Genomic DNA, 19627 nt, shown 5'->3' with positions numbered 1-19627 from the left:
GAAGGAGGGATATACCGACCTGGTGTGAAAAGGCTGTGAAGGTCGCGGATTACTGCCCGGAATGTGGGTCTGAATGTGGGCTCGTAATCCATGCAGCTGGTAATCAGGTTAGCCAGTTCTGTCCACTTTGGTGCTGAAAGATGCTGCTGATCGTTGTAGAACAGGACTTTCTGTGGAGAATAAATGAGGCTTCATTGAAACTGCAATGTAAGGATGCAAAAAACATCAACAGCCTTTGTGGTGTCAGAGAACAAAGCTGTTTTTGCCTCAGGCAGCTAAACTCCTACAGACTACCACAACCTGATCATGCATCAACAGGCAATTCTACAAACAACACTAATTTTCTGCAGCTACTTAAAGCAACCTGTCGTCGTTAACAAATGTGTTTTCATTCCAGACGTTACAAAGCACGACCCGCAGGGCTGCTACACCTCTTCATTTCAAACTTCACTAATCCGAACCCAAATTCATGGGTTTCCTCCTTATAGTTTTGTGAACATTTAAATCCAAAACCTCTAAACTTACAGTGATTATACAGCTGCTGGGTCTCATTACAAAAACAATAAAACTATATGGTAACTAGTTACTATATATAACTTCTGATGTTGGTGTTTGGTAAATGGGCACAACACTGTTTCTTATTGACATTTCATTGTCAGTTTTAATTCAAAGTACAAAACACTTCGACTTGTAGAACTAAAACTGTTAAACAGCTGACTGTGATATTATTGTCCCCACCCCACTCCATCAGCCATTATAATGCTTTTAATTCTATGACCCTAAATATGTTGGCAACTTTTTTTTTTTTTTTTTTTTTACATTGATCTTATTTTCATTTAGAAATTCAAATAAAAGATGCAGAATTTTAGAATTAAATCTTTTAGATAATGGTAGAAAAAAAATCTAAAACACAAAATTTTTTTCAATACAGAGTAAATATTTTTAACAGTATTAATATTTGATAAAAGCAAATTCAAGACTTTTTAATTCCGTTAAGGATTCACTTTTAAAATCAAATGCCAAATTCTGGATTAAAGATCAGCATCACTTCTCGTTCTGGCTCCGCTCCAAACTGCAGAAAGGCTGAAGACGTGGGCGATCATAGCTGAACAGATAGTCATCGGAGTAAACAAAAAGAAGCTACCTGCAAAACAAGCTAGAGGATCTGCTTGTCCTAACACACCTTCTCTTGTTAGAAAAACAGCACATTTTCTGAGAGGAGTGGTCATACCGTCAATTATAGACTTTGTTATAGAGAGATTGCAAGTGATCAACTCCCTGCATCTGAGAGTTGATACCAGATATAAGAAGCTTTAGAATTACTACCAACCAGGATCAGGGTGTAAAAAAAGAAAAAAAAAGAAAACTTTTTTCTACAAACAGTAATGATGGTTCAAAGTAGGAATGTGAAATAAAAACTTTTTATGCCCAGTGGGGTTGCTAGCTATTTGGGAGCCCTGAGTGCAATTGCTTTGTTGCTTTTGTTTGAAAGAATTCTTTAAATATTCGTTTGAGAATCTGGATGGACAAACATAACTTCAAGCAAACCTATATTTATCATGATTGCAGCAATACCAAACATGGCAATTATCCAGAATATTCCACAGAAAGTTTTTAAAACTACCTCCATGGAAAAGACATGTTTTAGCTTTAAAGGCACACTATGCAAAATTTTTCAGTTAATTAATGTGTTCCATAACGTTTTGGATGATTAAATGAGTCATTTCAGGTTGAACAAAGGTATTCTCGGCCGCCCTGGTGGTCTGTGGGGGAAATACCGCACTTGCAATTGCAGGAGCACCGACCCGCACCCACAGGCTCAGAAGTCTCACGAGAGTTGGTCTTGCTTTACGGTGAGAACTGCTACACCCCCAAGTTAAAAGCATGCTCGTTGCTAGCACAGTGGCGATCAATAAATCCAGAAAGACAGTACTTAAAATCATGTCATCTTATCTTCAACAAACTGGACTAAACCTAAGGATTTAAGGAAACATAAATAAGATCAAGTAGGTGGCGATAATGCTCCATTTGGTTGCAAGTCGCCAGTAAAACAAGAAGAAAAAGAAGAAGACAGTGGCGATCTTTGTGCAGTGCTGCTTTCACACCGGACGCAGCAAAATCGCGTCTGCTGCTTCATTTTTGCTGCTTGTACCAGTTAGTTCTGACGCACGGCTGAAGCAACTTTGCTGCTCTGGCTGCGCGGTGCAAAAGTGTGTCTGACGCGCGTTGGGCGGAGCTTCACTATCCTTTCTCTGCCTTGCAGCTATATTTGCTGTGATCAGTGGGAATAAAGTAGTTTTAATATGTGTTTAAGTGAGAAAATACACCTGAAAACGTAATCAGTGCAGTCAGTTCATTCAGATTATCATCCTCCCTTACAATATTTTTTCTGTCGGAGCCGCTCAGACCCCCGACATACCAGCAGTGCACCGACAGTAGGAATCCCTTCATCAGCAGCCTCTGGCCGGGTCGCCTCCTCGCGGTTCACCGCGGCAGCTGGTAGGTGTTTTTCATCTAAATAATCCAAACTGCAGGCAGCAGGATAATAAAAGCCAACATATTCTGCCGGCAGATTTCTGCATTTTAAGTTAATTTAGGCGTCAATAAACTGTTTAAGAGGAGTGATCATCAGCGCTGTGTCTCTCTCCCTGCCAGCTCCCAGATCAGCTTCTCTGATTGGTTGACGCGGTGCGTCGAGCAGCAAAAATTACATTTTTCCATCTCGTTTGCGGCGCGTCAGATGCTTAGTCATTCGTTGCGTTCGCCTGTCTGCTAAGCTCAAAACAACCGCACCTGGCTTGACGGAGAAACCAGGAGAACAGCTGTGCATATTTACGACAGTGCACTTTTACTTTCGCCCTCTGGGGGGAGCCTCGCTGGAAAATCAACACCGGTTGCATAGTGTACCTTTAAAGGTGAAAAAATGAACCAGGACAACACATTTTAAGAACGATTGAAATAAGGAACCAAATAAAGTACAATGAAGGAAATGCAACAATGAAGAATGTAACACAGAACAAGGAATAATCCTAATAAAAGGCTAATTTTTTTGGGTACTATTAGTTTGATGCAAAGCAATAAAATCCTGTAAAACATCTGACTTAACAAAGGCAAATGATCCATATGGTTGTAAAAAAATTCTGGTTGCTGTGAGGAAAATTTACCCTAAAGGGTTTAAATCAAACCTCCTCAGAGATTTTCCAGCTTACAAAGTAATTTTAATGATGATATTTTAACATTGCTGTTGAGAGTAATTTATTTAAACTTATTATGAATGCAATCGGATGAACATTGGGCCATTTCTCATGCTTGTTTCTTATGCATTTATCAGTTTCCGTTTTTTTAAAATAAATTTTTGGAGGGGTCCCACGGCGCTCGCGGCCGGTTCGCAGAGGATGCGCATGGGCCCCGGCCGCAGGCGGGGCCGCCTGTGTGTTTTTCCTGGGTGGTGCGGTCGCGGTGGGTGTTGCGGCCGGTCACCGGGGCTTGGTGCCGGGGGGCGGGGCGTGTTTCGGTGCTCTGTGGGGCTGGGGCGTCTCGGTCGGTGCCGTGGGGGGGCCGGTGTTCGGTGCCCGGCCCTACTTCAGGGTGGCCGGCTGCCGGCGGGGCCCGCGGACTCGTCCCCGCGGCTCCCCGGGGCGCCGGCATGGTGGTGGCTGGGGGGCTTCTTCGTGGCTGTCTCTCCTCCTCCCTTGGTGGGGGTCTGATTTCCGGGGCTGGCCCCTCCTTGGTGCCTTCGCTTCTGGGGTCCCTTTGGGCGCCTGGGGCTTTGGGTCTCCCGGCGCTGGACTCAGTGCTCTGGGGGGTGTGCCTCTCCGGCTCTCCACAACCACTATTGAGCATTTTCTCTATGGTTAAAACTTTACATGCACAAGTTCACCCTCACAAACAACTACAGGTGCTAGGCTTCAGGTACTTCGAGATTCACTTCCAAACAGAAACCCCACATTCATATCTTCAGGTAACACAGAGTACATGTCAGACTTAATAATATTACTTTAGCGATAGTTTCAAGGTGTTGCTTTATTGTATATCTTGTACCGTGTCTTTTGGTTGTGCTGTTCTTTTTTTCATCTCGTTACAGGTGATGAAGCAGACTGAAAATGTTTTGTCATTGTCTCCTTCCTATCTCCTCTTTCTTTCATCTTTTGTCCTTTTTTTTCTTTTTCTTTTTCTTCTTCTGTTCTTCTGCTCTACTTACATTGCAGTGTCCATATAAACTGTAAAACTTAATTTTGCTGATTTAAAGAATTGCTTTGTTTGTTCAGTAGTAAATAACTGCATGTAAAATAATGTTTTGTAAAATTAATTTTGTCTACAACAGTGGTTGTAGACAAAATAATGTTTTACGGTCGCTAACAAAAACCGATTCAGCATCAAGATCTCATTACCATCCAATATAATTCTTTGTCAGTCTTGCCAATGGCTCTTTTTCTTTAGAACTTGATATGTTCTTGGCCATAAACTCAGTCCCACCTTAGAGTTGTCCAGCCCTGCGAGGGGTTTCTCTCCACCGCTGCATATTTCCCACAAAGTGGTGCCAAAGCTCCACTTGTCTGCTGCTAGGCTCAGCTTGGTAGACTCCTGTATGTATTCAGGTGGCACCCAGGGGATCCTTTCAATCAGGACTGATTACAAACAAAAACAGCTCAGGATGTATTTTCAGGTAAAAAAAAGCAGTTTTATCTCATTTGATTTAATGTGCGATTTGAAAACATTAAGATTAGAAATCTCAGAGCTGTAACAATTTAAACAATTCAAAAAGATTGTTTTGGAGAGAAGAAAGTGCTAATAAGACACTACATGAATTTAAAAAAGAAAAAAATATTGTCTATGAAAACAGATTTAAGTCTTGTTTTCATCAGTTTCTCTGTTTATTAACTTCTATTTACTTTTGACAATTCATCAGCACTACCACACACTTAAATGTTCAAGTGAGGTTTGGACATGCCCGCTCCCCCTGCTGTTAAACATGGGTAACGACAGCCCAGCCAAACTCACTCTCTTTAGGCAGGATGCTGATGCTGATTCCAGGGTCACTGAGCTTGATGAAAGGAGGGTTCCCAGCTTTCCGATCCTCCTCCCTGATCAGCAGAACATTTTTGGCACAAACATTCCCATGGACAAGATTCTTCTCTTCCTACCAGTACAAAGAGAGACTTGTAAAAAAATATGTAAATTACACATATCTTTTACACATTTAATATTTTACAAATTCATTTTTAACATACAAAAATAACACAAAGCCTGCAAAATAAGCATGGAAGCTGATATAAAATACAGATTTGTACCAGGAAGTTCATGGCCCAGGCCAGCTGTTTTGACACTTCCAGCTTCCACTGAATGTTTATAGAGTTCTTGTTCTTCTTGAGGTAGGTGTCCAGCGAGCCAAACCTTACATACTCCTGCACCATGATATCTGGAAGGGAACAAACAAGGTTTTTGCTTTGTTTTGTTATATAGCTTTAAAAAACTGCATATATTAAAAAAATTAAAATAAAACTGCAATTGTTTAGAAAAGCAGTAGAGGGTATCTCACACGGTATAAGTATAAAATTCAATGCTGCAGTTATTCATGATTAAAGGATTATTCAAACTATTTTTCACTAATTAAGTCATTTAATAATTGTTAATTCGAGTACACAATAACTGAGTGTATGCTGTTTTTTTTTTTCTTTTTTTGGCTGATATTGGGACAGATTTCCGATATTTGATTGGTCCCAGGGCTGAATGATTAATTGCATTTGCAATAATATCGCAATATGGTAAAACAAGATTTTCTAACCGCAGAGGCCGCAATTTGACGGAACATGTGATCGGGGGTGACCTGCTAGCAAAGTAGTATGGAGGTAAAGTCGATACTCGCATGCAAGCAACCTGCTGAACCATGGCCTCAGACTCTACAAAAAACCGACACAACTGACGGTCTGGTCCTAAAGAGGAGCAGTACGTCACTTGTATGGAATTACTTTGGTTTTAAAAAAGAAGACGCTGCACAACATCAGGTGTTGTGCAGGACATGCCTTGCTATTGTTGCTACCTCACGGGGTAACAGGACAAACCTTTATCAACACTTCATTTGAGAGTTTAAATTACCTATAAACATTTCAACTGGTTGAAAGAAGACACTTCTTCGCTAATTATTTCCTACGCTTTAGTGTGTGTGATGCAACTGATTGCAGATCAGTTAAATATTATTTTCGTCCATCTTATATTATTTACTTATTTATCGACTGTCCTGTTAAAATCTGGCAGTGTTTAAAGAGTGGAGTCCATACGTTTAGGTTTATGTTTCATTAAACATAAAAAATATGGTAATAAGGTAAAGCCACAGATTTGTTTCCATTATTGTTGTAATATTATTGTGCTTTACACAAATCTGATTACGAAACATTGTATAAGTTTAAAAACACATGAGAAATTTAACTGGAAAATATAATTGCATGTAATCGCAATATTAAGCTTAAAAAAAAAAATCGCAATTAGATTATTTTCCAAACTTATTCAGCCCTAATTGGTCTATTTCTATAAGTCAACATTGTGCACTAAGACAGCAAAACTACACACACACACACACACACACACACACACACACACACACACACACACACACACACACACACACACACACACACACACACACACACACACACACACACACACACACACACACACACACACACACACACACACACACACACACGTTGTGTCACAATATCCTTGTGGGGACCTTCCATTGACTTCCATTCATTTCCCACTAATTTATATGGCCTAACCATGACCCTTGCCCTAACCCTAACCATTACCGACACATACCTATCCCTAATTCTAACCTAAACTCAATTCACACCTTAGTCCTAAACCTAACCCCCACCCCAAGAAGAGAAACTTTCCTTGTGGGGACCAGTTGTTGGTCCCCACAAGTACCTATGAGTCCCCAAAATGTAGCATATTACTAGGAAATTGTCCCCACCAGGTATTAAAGACATGGCCACATACACACACACACACACACACACACTGTTAATGGGATGATTTTTCATCTCAACATAATAATCAGCAAGCCTATAGTCTATAAGGTAAAGTACAGTAGCAGCCATTCAAAATGGCCCTTCCCAGTCAAATTCCAGCCGAATGGCAGCCCACTTCCAGCCACTGCAGTGACCCTCCTCCTTCTCCTGGGCGTGCATATTTTTTACACTTATTCCACCCTTTCACTTAATTACTGGGTCTGACCAGGAGATGACGCTTCTCTTTAGGTCTTAATGTACAAAAATCTTGACAGACAGAATTTTAGTAAAAAGATTGATGTTTAAAAATGAATCTTACGGGACCAGCTAAGGGACCATCAAGGAAAGTGGGTAAATTTTGAATCGCTACTACTGTAAAAGAGCTACAACATTTCTTGCCTTGAAATATAACTTCCAAACTTAACAACTTAACCTTTAATGAAGAAGAACCTGAAAGCTGTAATTGTAAAGCTAAACTTTTCACTCTTAGTGACCTCTGCAGAAACACATTTTCTGCTAGATCAATTATAACTATATAATTTTCCAGCTCTTTATTGCACCTTATTTTGGCTACAAGTCAAAGTTAGCGCCACTACTTTAACGCGTTAATTTCAATTAAATAATGAGAAACATCAACTGGAGATAGGGACCAGCACCCCTCGCCACCCCGTTTGGGATAAGCGTGACAGAAAATGGATGGATGATTAGAAACATTTTAAAGCATTTATTAAATCTCTCTCAGCTGTCCTCCTCAGCTCAGCCCTTAAGTCTCTACCCTTCTCCTCACTCTTTTGCAAAGTTTCAAGCCGACCGAAGTCCCAGTCACAACATGGCCGCTATAGAAAAAAAATCCCTGTGGAGGAAGAGATGCTGAGCGTCTCTAAGCAGATGCAGCAAAATGTCAGAAATAAACCACAGGCATGTTCAGAGCAAGAAGTGCAGCAAAACCGTTAGCATCAAAAGCTGAGATGTGATTACAGGCTGTGAGTTGATAAACAGCAGCTGAGGCAGATAGAGAGGATGTCTGCGTAATTACTAACAGACTGGTATGAATAAACTGAAGATGTTAGAATTTGCAGAATTAATTCAGAAATACAATTGTTTTTGTCTGTTAGGGATACTTTCACCGTAAGAGCAGCATTGATAAGGGGAATGGATTAATTTCTGGCATAATAGAGAAGACGTGAGAAGATATGTCAGAAATGGATCTAATAAAATGTAACAGATGTTTTATGTAGGAAGGGTGAATGACTTTGTGAACATTCTACGCAAGTCTCTCTACTTAAAGTTTTACTCAGGTATGAGTAGACATTGTCATTCACAAAAATACTTCAGAATAATAATAAACAGCACATTTCTTCTTCTACGCTTGCATTATTGGCAGAGCAGACGCTGAATGCGCACTTTCATCTGGTTTGGTCTGCCGGCTTCCGTAGCGTCGTGATCGCGCATGTGCGCACTTTCAGGAAATCCTATACACTACTGTTTATGCTCTAAAACATTCTAAATGACTTCGTTTCGAGTAAATTCTGGATGCTACCCACTCAGGACACTTGGAATACATTGGACGAGCAGTATGGAGGAATATTGACACGTTTTTTTGTGGACTTTTATGGACCTTTCTGTCTCGGGCACCATAGACCTCCATTATTTGAATGTCAGCAGACAGCAAGAAGCCTCCCAGATCTCCAGATGCATTTGAGATATCAAAAAAGTACTCCAGAGTGTTGTTCAGCATGGGGGTGAGTAGAAAATGAAGGCTAATCATGTTTTGGGTGTACTATTCCTTTAAGTACATTACTTAGGTGGAAGAAATAAAATCACACATTTAGAAAATAAAAAACATTAAATAATGTGTTCCACAATTACTGGCACCCTTGATGTTAATACTTTGTACAGCCCCATTTTGCCAACAAGACAGCACTTAATCTTCTCCTACAACATTTCACAAGATTGGAGAACACAGAGAGAGGGATCTTTGACTATTCTTCTTTGCACAATCTTTCTGGATCATCCAGTGTCCTGGGTCCTCTCTTGTGCACTCTCCTCTTTAGCTCGCCCCACAGGTTTTCGATTGGGTTGAGTTCTGGGGACTGAGATGGCCATGGGAGGGCCTTGATTTTGTGACTGCTGAACCATTTTTGTGTAGATTTTGCCACATGTTTCGGGTCATTATTCTGCTGAAAGGCCCAATGACGACCCATCTTCAGCTTTTTGGCAGAGGCCATCAGGTTTTCATTGAAAATGTCCTGGTATTTCAAAGTGTTCATGATGCCATGCACCCTAATAAGGTTCCCAGGGCCTTTGGAAGAGAAACAGGCCCACAGCATTACAGATCCTCCACCATTCCCCGTGGGCATGAGGTGCTTTTCGGCATACTCATCTTTTGTTTTACGCCAGACCCACTTAAGAGTGTTTGTTGCCAAAAAGCTCAATCTTGGTCTCATCTGACCAAAGCACACAATCCCAGTTGAAGTCCCAGTGCCACTTAGCAAACTCCAGACGTTTACGTTTGTGAGTGTTGGTGAGAAAAGGCTTTTCCTTGCATGCCTTCCAAACAGCTCGATGGCATGTAGAGAGTGTCTGATGGTTCTTTGGGAAACTTTGTGACCCCAGGATTCCACTCTTTGTTCCAATTCTGTGACAGTAAGTGTAGGACTTTTTTTTTTTACTTCTCTTACCATCCTCCTCAATGTGCGTTGTGGCAAGATAAACTTGGGACCTCTTCCAGCCTTGTTTGTCCCTGTTCCAGTTGTTTTAAACTTCTTAATGATTCCTCTGACTGTAGATACAGGCAAGTTAAGGCGAGTGGCTATTTTCTTGTAACCATTGCCTGACTTATGAAGTTTGACGCACATCTGCCCTACTTGAATTGTGTGTTCTCTTGTCTTTGCCATGCTGACTGATTGAGAAGAGATTTAGGCCTCTGCGTCACGTCATATTTATACCCCAGGAAAACAGGAAGTCATGAATTACTAATTAAAAGTTCCTAGATACCCTGACCAATTATAGCAACTGCAGAAAAATACATTTAAAGGAAATCAATTATTTTTAGCAGAATTGTTGGGGGTGCCAATAATTGTGGGACACATGATTTCATGTTTTTTATTTTCTAAACGTGTAATTTTATTTTTACCACCAAAGTAATGTACTTAGATCAAAGGTTGTTTTTTCCCCTCTTTTTTGTATTTGGGTTCTTTTTTGTTTAAAAGAAAAGGAGAATTTTTTTAAGTCCTCGACCACATCTTAAACAGGGGTGCCATTAAATGCGGAGGGCATTGTAACTACATCTAGAGTAAATTCTGCTTCCTCAGGGCTCTAGATTTAAGCAGCCGATAGAGGATTTTTTCCACACTAGACTGTTGTGTTTTAAAACCATCTTTGAGAATCCTTTTGATGCCACCGTATCTTTCTAAAAATGAACACCAGTTTTCCATCATTCTTTCTTACCTATTCTATAAAATGGGTAAGATATATATTGCATTAATAAATGCAATTTATTTGTTGTGACATGAATAAAGACACTAATGTTCAGGTTAAAATTGCACATTACAACCGTATGTAAAAGGGGCAATTTCTTTAAACAAGAGAAGTTTAGCTATTCGTAGTAATTTTCAAAACTTTGAACACCAAGTTTTTTTTATTATTTCTTGACCATTTCTTTTAGCGTAATTTAAAATGAGCATAAAAACAGATTCATTAAAAATGCTTTCTTGAACAACCCAAGACTTACTCTCTTCTCCACAGACGCACACACCATAGTTCAGAATCAGGTGTTTATGGGACAACTGGCTCATCATGCTGGCTGCTTCATAGAAAGACTGGAAAACCAGATGGAGACAAAAAACGTCCGTCAGATAGTTAAGTCAGTTCTGCACTGCAAAATATTTAAATCTAAATAGGTCATTTTGTCTTGAATTGAGAAAGCCAGTGAGACACCTTGTCAATGAAACAAGAACATTTTCATGTAAGTTGGGAGAATAAATTGCATTATCTTATTTCAAGTGCATATTATCTAAATATCTTATTTTAAGTTTAAGAAAATACTCGTTCCATTGTGAAATCATATTATTTACCTATTCAAATTAAGGGTAAATACTCTTAATTTTAGAAATATTTTCTTATTTCTAGGTCGTTTTTGCAGTGTGTTGTAACAATAGGACTCTATTTGATACTTTAAAAATGACTTTACAGGTAACTACTTGAATTCTTTAAATGTTTAATATAAATGCATACATGTGTCTGATATCACTGTAGTAGAAAGAACTGCAGATGTTTTTCCACATCTGCTTGAGCATCTTGTTTTCTACTGTACTTCTAACATAATCAGAAGCACTGATCTTTAAAATAGCCGTGACTTCTGGATAATATTGCTTCCTGTTAAACATACCAACCTCACATTAAGCAAAAGAATAAAAATTAAATTAAATTTACGAGTTTTTAAGACTGTAAAGGAACCCGGTTTAGGCTCAACAAAGGCTGCATATAAATGCATGGTCACACCCTTTTTTACAAGGCTCTGACTCGAATACAATTAAAAGTAAGCAGGTGCAAATTGGAATAAGAATGCTTGGGAAAAAAGGGCATTTCTTTTATATTGGTTGCATAAATGCACAGCGGACAGCTTTGAAACCACAGACCTCGGCATAATTTCTGTGGGCCACGTCCAGAACTTTCATTACAACGTCCGTTTCGTGCATCTGTCCGTAGTCTCCCAGCTCCTTTCGGACCCCTTTGAAGATCTTTGTAAATGTCCCTTGTCCAAGGCTTTCCACCTGACAAAAAAAAAACAAAACAAAAAAACATGATTGCACAAAGATTAAAGTGACTTTCTAAACATGTTAGGGAGGCGACATACTTGAAATGAGGGACAAATTCCAAGTTTAATGAGAGCTTATGCAATTAATAGACAAACAGGGAAGTATTGACATCACAGCTCGTTGCCTGCACAGAAAGCTTACATAGTCCAAGTCTTCCTTCCTGATCTTGTGAAACACCATCTGACTAATGTTGTGTCTTTGCAGTGAGGGAGAGAGAGACACTTCAGAACCCTTGTTGCTCCTGCAGATGAGGAGGCAGGATTTTTCTGTTCGGAGAAAAGAATGGAAACAGAAAGGAGAAAAGATCAGATTTAAAAAGATTTTTGAAACTTTTGGTTGCTAAAACAAAAAGAAAAGGTTCTAGTCTTGGATTTAGAGCTGGTGTTATGAGTCAGCCCTCCAGGAGAAACAGTGAACACTATTTCTTCATCCCTTTCAGTGAAACCACTTCTGGTAAAACTTGTGAAAGAAAACTGGGATGAAGGCATTTTCAAAGGTTCATGGTTATTGTGATTTTCTTTCTTCCAAGAACGGCTTTTCTCTGTGGCTCACATTAACATGGTATCTGACAACAAAGTGCATCAAAATGGTCAGCAAGTAAATTTCTTCTTCACCTTTGCTTTTTTTTTACATATTACAGCTGATTTGAAAATTCCAGGCACCACAGTGCCTTGTTCACTAGTTAGCTCAGCTCAATAAAAAAATACCCTTTAAATCATAAAACAGTTTTTTAAACTGGATCATATTTATCAATGCCATTCTAGGTTCCCACAATGCTGAGTGCTGAGTAGAAGAAACCCACTGCTCCCTCAGAGGTGTGGAAAATGCTGAAAACAGTTTCATTAGAATGATAAATGATTATTATTATTATCTTGCTGTTGATCAGTTAACATTGGTTTTAGTGCTGACTGGTGAGCTGAAATGTAAGTATTAAGAAGGCGTTTGACCATAAAGTAGAATATATATATATATATATATATATATATATATATATATATATATATATATATATATATATATATATATATATATATATATATATATATAAATAAAGGGAGGAAAAAACTAAGAAGGCTAGTTTTTGACTGAACAAGAAAAATACTCAGAGACCTCCAAGTAGCTAATTTCCCCCCGAATATAAGGGGGAGTGTTTGTCTAGTGGTTAGAACAGTGCGCCGCTTGTGTTGAGAAAGTTACAAGTACCAGGTTTGATCCCCAAAGCCTCCATTCTGGGTTGAATGCAGAGAGTGAATTTCCCCGTTGTGGGACAATGAAGGGATTTACAATACATATTGTGACTTCCAACTTAAAGGGGAACACCGTTTTTTTTATATTGGCCCCTTGATTTTACGTTATTACATCATGTTCTTCTCACCCATATTAGTTTTGTGTCATTTGGAGCTGTTCCGAAGATATTCGGTTTTGTAATATCCAATTAACGTCTTCCTATTGTTCCCATGGGCAACGAGTTGAAAGCACATACTAAACTGTTCATAATGTATTCTTTATGGTACGCCAGCATTCATAACATGTAGGCGAATCACTGTCCCCCAGACATCCGCGGTTATATTTTTTATATTTATTTATTTTTTTTAAACAAAGTGTATGACGTCATCCTTTCCTGCTCTGTAAATGGAAGCGGGTCTCTTGAGGCGGGCAGTAGGCTCTGCTCAGGAAGTCTATTCCACAATTATCAGCCTGCTAGTATTAAGGCCAGCACTGTAACCAACTTCTAGTCACCTCATGTCTACGGTTTGAAAACATTTCACACTAGAAACACAGCAAATAAAGACTACAAAGGGCAACGCTTACAAAGAAGTTTCACAGAGAGGTAGAATCTCCTTGTGGCTTATGATCCAACAAACTTAAACATCTGAAAAAAAATACAGCATTTAAGAGCAAAGGGATTTTTTTTTTTTTAGCCAGGGGACACAAAGACAAAAGCAGCAGCCGGCAGGAAACCAATTTTGGAGGCATTTCAAAACAAGGTAAATCTTCATCAGATAAAGTGAAAGATAGAGGGATTACTCATTATTTACTGTACTTTTTTACTATTTGAAGGCCTTGAATTTTTGCTGATCACACATTGCAGCCCTCTGTCTTTTATTTGGAGGCGTAGATTTACTAAACAATATGTTTTATAAATCAAACATATTGTTCTCTAACCCATATTTTAAATGGCTATATTTAGATGCAAACATAAAAAATACTTAGAAATTAAAGAAGTTAAATAAGAAGCTATTAAAATGAAATTAAGATAAAAATCTTAGCAGAGAAGTTTATCGTTTATGGGAAACTGTACTGGACTTAAACACGTCAATTAGGAATTACCTTTTTTTTCCCTCCTTTCTTTGTTTTCTTGACCTAATACTTATCTCAGGTTGCCATTTGAGATAAACATGCATACATTTGTACATATAATTGCCTGTAGCGAGAGGTTTATTCAAAAATAATGACCAAAATATTCTAAAGCAAACAGAGCTCTGGTATCACAGCTCTGGCATTAGCCCTATTTATTTTGCTAAAATATACTTTGCTGCAAGCTCTTTTTTATTAAGATCTACATTTCCAAAGATTGCATTAAAACAAAATACCGGGTTTACCTTTGTACTGAGGAGGACAGCACTTGCTGAACTGGAAAACGATATTGTCCGAGCGAACCGTTTCTTTTTGGTAGCAGCTGAGCAACTCCTGCAAGGTACTGAAGTTTCTTTTTGTTCCACTGAGGTTATAATCACCAGAGGCAGACCTGGTGATCTGGCAGTGCTTGTAATTCACCGAATCCAACACCTGGCAGACACAAAGCAGAGCCCAAACAGTATACAGTAAGTGATCCAGACAAGGAGTATTCAGGAACACAACCTCTTAAGGTTAAACACAATTAGAATCATTTAGTTCAGCAAAGAAAAATAAAACTGCAACCAAAATATGCATTTCTTATATTTTCCACAGTGTCACAGTAGTACAAAAAAAAAACAAAGAAAAACATCAACAAATATTTTAAAGCGCATCCAGTTCAAAAATGCAAAAATGAGACCCGCAAACACAAAATTAAGCTTTATCAAAAAATGAAATCACACGCAAAGAAAAACCCCAACGAAATAGATATGCTGCAACCACAGAAAATTACACTTAACACGAATCCTGCTGCAAACACCATAAATGATGCAAACATACCAGTCGCAAAAACACCTGCAAGTTCAGAGAAGCTGCAAAACGGCATTGCACAACAAAGTGCTACAGACCATTAGGAGGAGATGATTATGAACTCATTAGTGCTGTTTATGTCTAACATAAACAGGACGATCAGAAGGATTCAGTGTTTGAAAAAGATTCGACTGAAACACATTCATTCATAGTAATTATTGTTTACATTTCGCTTGTTCTCTATTTTCTGTGATTTTAGCCTTTCTGCTTTGCAATATTTTTTTCTTTGCATGGATCAGTCCAATTTTTGTCTTTACTAGTCTTGCATTTCTGCTTGCAAGCCTCACTTGTAGAGTGTAGATGCTAAAAGATTGCATTCAAATATTTCAAAAATATATATTTAAAAAATATATATTTTTGAAGGTTTGTATCTGTCTCTTAATTTTGGTCAAACTGCTGAAAGTGGAAAAACTCACCTCCACTGGGAAAGTTATGAAATACTTATTAAAGTCTTTGGGGCTACATCTCAAGATGTACAAACCCCGCTTGTTTCCACACTTCTGAAATCGACTGACGGCAAACTCCATCCTTATGAAAAAGAAGTGGAAAAAAAACACACACAAAAATCACTGAGTTTTACCAACAAACACACAAGAAACCAACTTTTTTTCTTAGTTTACATCTTAAATAATTTGAAATCATGTAGTGAGTGAGAATATTTGCTCTGACAATGCATATTTCTACCAACTTTTGTTTCAGGCATTCATGCCTTTTGATATATGTTACATAAAACTACTAAATATTTGCTTAACAAAAACACTATTTGGATCTACATTATGTAAATCCCTGAATCATATCACTTACGAAATGGGGCCATGGCAATGACAAGATATGGCCTCAACAAGCCTGGGAGGTGCAACCTCTTTACAAAGGTAGTGATGCGCATCTGTGGTTAGACGATAGTAGCCATCGATGAGGGAGGTGAAGGAGAGAGCCTCAAACAGATTATGAAACTCCAGCTCCTGTAAAAGTAAAACAGAATCAGAATATATATATATATATATATCCTATATACACAGTAGAGATGCTGGAGATGCTACGCTGGTGTAGCTCTAGGTCCTGAACAGGGGAGAGAATGAGGCAGTGTCATTGTCACTGGGGACTCGGATGGGAAGAAACTGTTCTTGTGGTGTGAGAACAGTTTCTTCCCATCCGCTACCAGCCTTATCGAAAAGTACAATCCAAACAGGACAATCGACTCCCACTGGATAATGTCAGATATAATAAAGTTAAATCATGTTTTACTTTAAAGACAGAAACAGGTTTAAATCAAGAAATTACCAGATTTTTCCCATCTTGTTTATTGATTGTGACCAACCGGCTTTCTGTGGCGCCATCTTTGCTTGCCTGCTTGATGCTGATGTCGGTGACGTCAGGGAAGTCACACAATGTCTGCAGCTCCTGAACCAACAGCAGAAATTTACTCTGATATAGAAAACTGACATCAAAAACCACTTAAAGGAATAGTACACCCAAAACATGATTAGCCTTCATTTTCTACTCACCTCCATGCTGAACAACACTCTGGAGTACTTTTTTGATATCTCAAATGCATCTGGAGATCTGGGAGGCTTCTTGCTGTCTGCTGACATTCAAATAATGGAGGTCCATGGCGCCCGAGACAGAAAGGTCCATAAAAGTCCACAAAAACGTGTCAATATTCCTCCATACTGCTCGTCCAATGTAATCCAAGTGTCCTGAGTGGGTAGCATCCAGAATTTACTCGAAACGAAGTCATTTAGAATGTTTTTAGAGCATAAACAGTAGTGTATAGGATTTCCTAATAGCGCCCCCATGCGCGCTCACGATTCTACGGAAGCCGGCAGACCAAACCAGCGCATTCAGCTCGGCAAAGAACTCATGCTCTTCCTCAACACTGAAGTCCTCAGACATTTTTCTTTCGTTGTTTCTTTCTTTGCACAGGTAAACAGCACATTTCTTCTTCTACGCTTGCATTATCGGCAGACCAGACGCTGAATGCGCACTTTCTTCCGGTTTGGTCTGCCGGCTTCCGTAGAATCGTGAGCGCGCATGGGGGCGCTATTAGGAAATCCTATACACTACTGTTTATGCTCTAAAAACATTCTAAATGACTTCGTTTCGAGTAAATTCTGGATGCTACCCACTCAGGACACTTGGATTACATTGGACGAGCAGTATGGAGGAATATTGACACGTTTTTGTGGACTTTTATGGACCTTTCTGTCTCGGGCGCCATGGACCTCCATTATTTGAATGTCAGCAGACAGCAAGAAGCCTCCCAGATCTCCAGATGCATTTGAGATATCAAAAAAGTACTCCAGAGTGTTGTTCAGCATGGGGGTGAGTAGAAAATGAAGGCTAATCATGTTTTGGGTGTACTATTCCTTTAAAGGGCGATATAGTCTTTATCACATTTCTTGTTTAACAGTAGCGTGTTGCAAGAATCCACTCCCCATTGAGGTTTTACATGTCTTGTCACATATCTTCAAAGCACTTTTTTGCAACCTAGTTGTGAACTGAGGGGGAAAAGGATTTTGCAGAAATAAAAGTAAGAAAATTTGGAAAAAGTGGTCAATGGCACTGAAAAATAATCTTAAATCCACCTTCTATGACAATCAAAGCGTTTTTTCAGTTCTATCAGCCTTTCACATCTAAAGACTGAAAACATATGTGATGAATGACATGAAGATACACTGAGAAATAATGCAATGACTTTTTAAAAGGCTATGAATTCTCAAAGTATTTTGTTTGTATATTTATTACATGAGGCTCTTTGTGTTGCAGTCTATGCTGCCAAGAGGATTAGACAAAGAAACCTAATGTTGGCTACAAACCTCGTCAGAATCGTTTACTTTCTCTCGACACCACTGGATTCCAGTGTCGGCAGCAACCAGAATGATGAGCGGTCCGCTAGCTGGATCTTTGACCTGAAAGGTCTCTGTGTAGAAGGCCTTTTCTAGTGACTCGATGCTGATGAGGTACTTGAGCTTCAGATCGCGGACCGTGGTGCGACAATGACTGAATTGCTGGATGAAGCGCTTGAAGCGGAAACGGATCCTCTTACGAGTTAAAAAACTACAATCTTGGATCTGATTTCTCATACCCTTTGGTAAGAAGGACTTGTAGCTAGAAGGGATTCAACAGAATTAAATCAACATTAGTTTGAAATGTAAACACTGTGTTCCTTCCGCACAGTTAGTCAATAAAATGTTTCCAGGATGGGGAGAAATCAACATCGTCTAATGTTTTTAAAGTACCTTGTATTGTGATAGATGTCCAAAGGGGACATCTGCCTTTCCTTAGCTATTCTCGTCATGTCCAGCACCGCCATACCAAGGCACTCTTCCTGTGACTCATGGGAGTTGGAAATCTTCACCACTCCATTCACAAAGTCATTCCTCCACTGCAGACAGTCAAAAAGAGAAACAAAGATAAACAACTCTCCCTGTATATAATTCCTGTTTGAATCATTTCATTTAAAACAGAGATAATGAGTAGATATCCAGCTACTTAAAAAAAAAACAAAAAAAAACCAAAAGAAAGATATTTAATATTTCCATATCAAGAACAAAGTTCTATTGAAAATAAAGTCTCAGGTCAACATCTGATGTTTGAGCTCTAAAACAACCTGGCTTTGGACTTCACGATTTTTATCTTCCAAAGCATTTTATGATGCATTAATCAAAGGGCAAGAAACAGATAAATAACATTAATCTATGGTAGAAAAATTATTTACATTAATTTACATTAAAGACTCTACATTATCACATACAGAGACATTTTCCATACAGTATACAGTTCTAGAACTCTCAGCCCTGCCATTAAAGTTGCGACTGCATGGGAAGCTGCTGCAGAGACGGGGAGTTAGTCAAACTGTGGATTTGCAGGTAATAGGAGAAGATGAGAAATGAACCTGCAGCTTAAAGCATTATACAAACATTTCTCTTCAACAGTCTGCAAGCACGTATAGCTTAACCTCTTTTAAACGAAAAGTCCGGTCATATTCAAAATTCAAACTTCTGAAAGTACTTTAAATATGAAATTATTACATACTGTTGAATAACTGAAAAGCTTTAATTAAGAGTAATTTCACTTGAATGTGCTTTACTGGAGACATCCCTGTGAATCAAAGAACACTACTGCCTCCTACCGGTCTGTGACGTCACTGTGATGTATCAGCTGTTGATCAACATCCAACTGCCATGCACGTGGGCATTGTCAGTTTAACTATAGGTCTTGCAAATTTCAGTAGTGAAGTCCCCTCGAAATCTTAAATAATTGTTGTTGATTGCAGGGGTGAATGGCGCTAGGCTTACCGCGCCGTGACGTCACTGCCGAGGGGTTACTATATTTGGGCAAAAATGGATGGTCCTGGTCTCAGTGATCGTGACAAAAAATTATTATTTTAATTTTTTGACTGATTAATGCTAAAATCATTGAATCACCGCAAACGTATTAGTTTTAGGTATAAATAATGACCAATTGGTTATTCCTTGCTGACTGGACTTTTCCTTTAATCTAGATTGCACTAAACCAGAATCCCAACTCTGTAGTGTTCTAAGTGGCTGCAATAAAAAAACAACTATATTATATTTTAGTGAAGACTTC

General features: G+C 38.9%; 1 protein-coding gene across 3 annotated transcripts in view; it reads right to left on the bottom strand.

Annotated features, from left to right (window-relative positions):
• jak2b (Janus kinase 2b) overlaps window positions 1-19627 on the bottom strand; it is a 39427-nt gene that overhangs the window by 9337 nt on the left and 10463 nt on the right. For all 3 annotated transcript variants that reach the window (XM_038299655.1, XM_038299663.1, XM_038299671.1), the window contains exons 5-17: window positions 18277-18422; window positions 17854-18145; window positions 16319-16438; window positions 15842-15999; window positions 15454-15565; window positions 14434-14620; window positions 11972-12096; window positions 11651-11785; window positions 10744-10831; window positions 5292-5419; window positions 5002-5140; window positions 4477-4628; window positions 20-170 (exon numbers count right to left, since the gene is read on the bottom strand). In XM_038299655.1, coding sequence (XP_038155583.1) covers window positions 20-170; window positions 4477-4628; window positions 5002-5140; window positions 5292-5419; window positions 10744-10831; window positions 11651-11785; window positions 11972-12096; window positions 14434-14620; window positions 15454-15565; window positions 15842-15999; window positions 16319-16438; window positions 17854-18145; window positions 18277-18422 — 1933 coding nt within the window. The remainder of the gene's footprint in view (window positions 1-19; window positions 171-4476; window positions 4629-5001; window positions 5141-5291; window positions 5420-10743; window positions 10832-11650; window positions 11786-11971; window positions 12097-14433; window positions 14621-15453; window positions 15566-15841; window positions 16000-16318; window positions 16439-17853; window positions 18146-18276; window positions 18423-19627) is intronic.

This window comes from Cyprinodon tularosa, unplaced genomic scaffold (assembly GCF_016077235.1).
Source record: "Cyprinodon tularosa strain WSP-4 unplaced genomic scaffold, ASM1607723v1 ctg112, whole genome shotgun sequence".
NCBI classification, from domain to species: Eukaryota; Metazoa; Chordata; class Actinopteri; order Cyprinodontiformes; family Cyprinodontidae; genus Cyprinodon; species Cyprinodon tularosa.
This window is presented reverse-complemented; position numbering and strand designations above follow the sequence as displayed.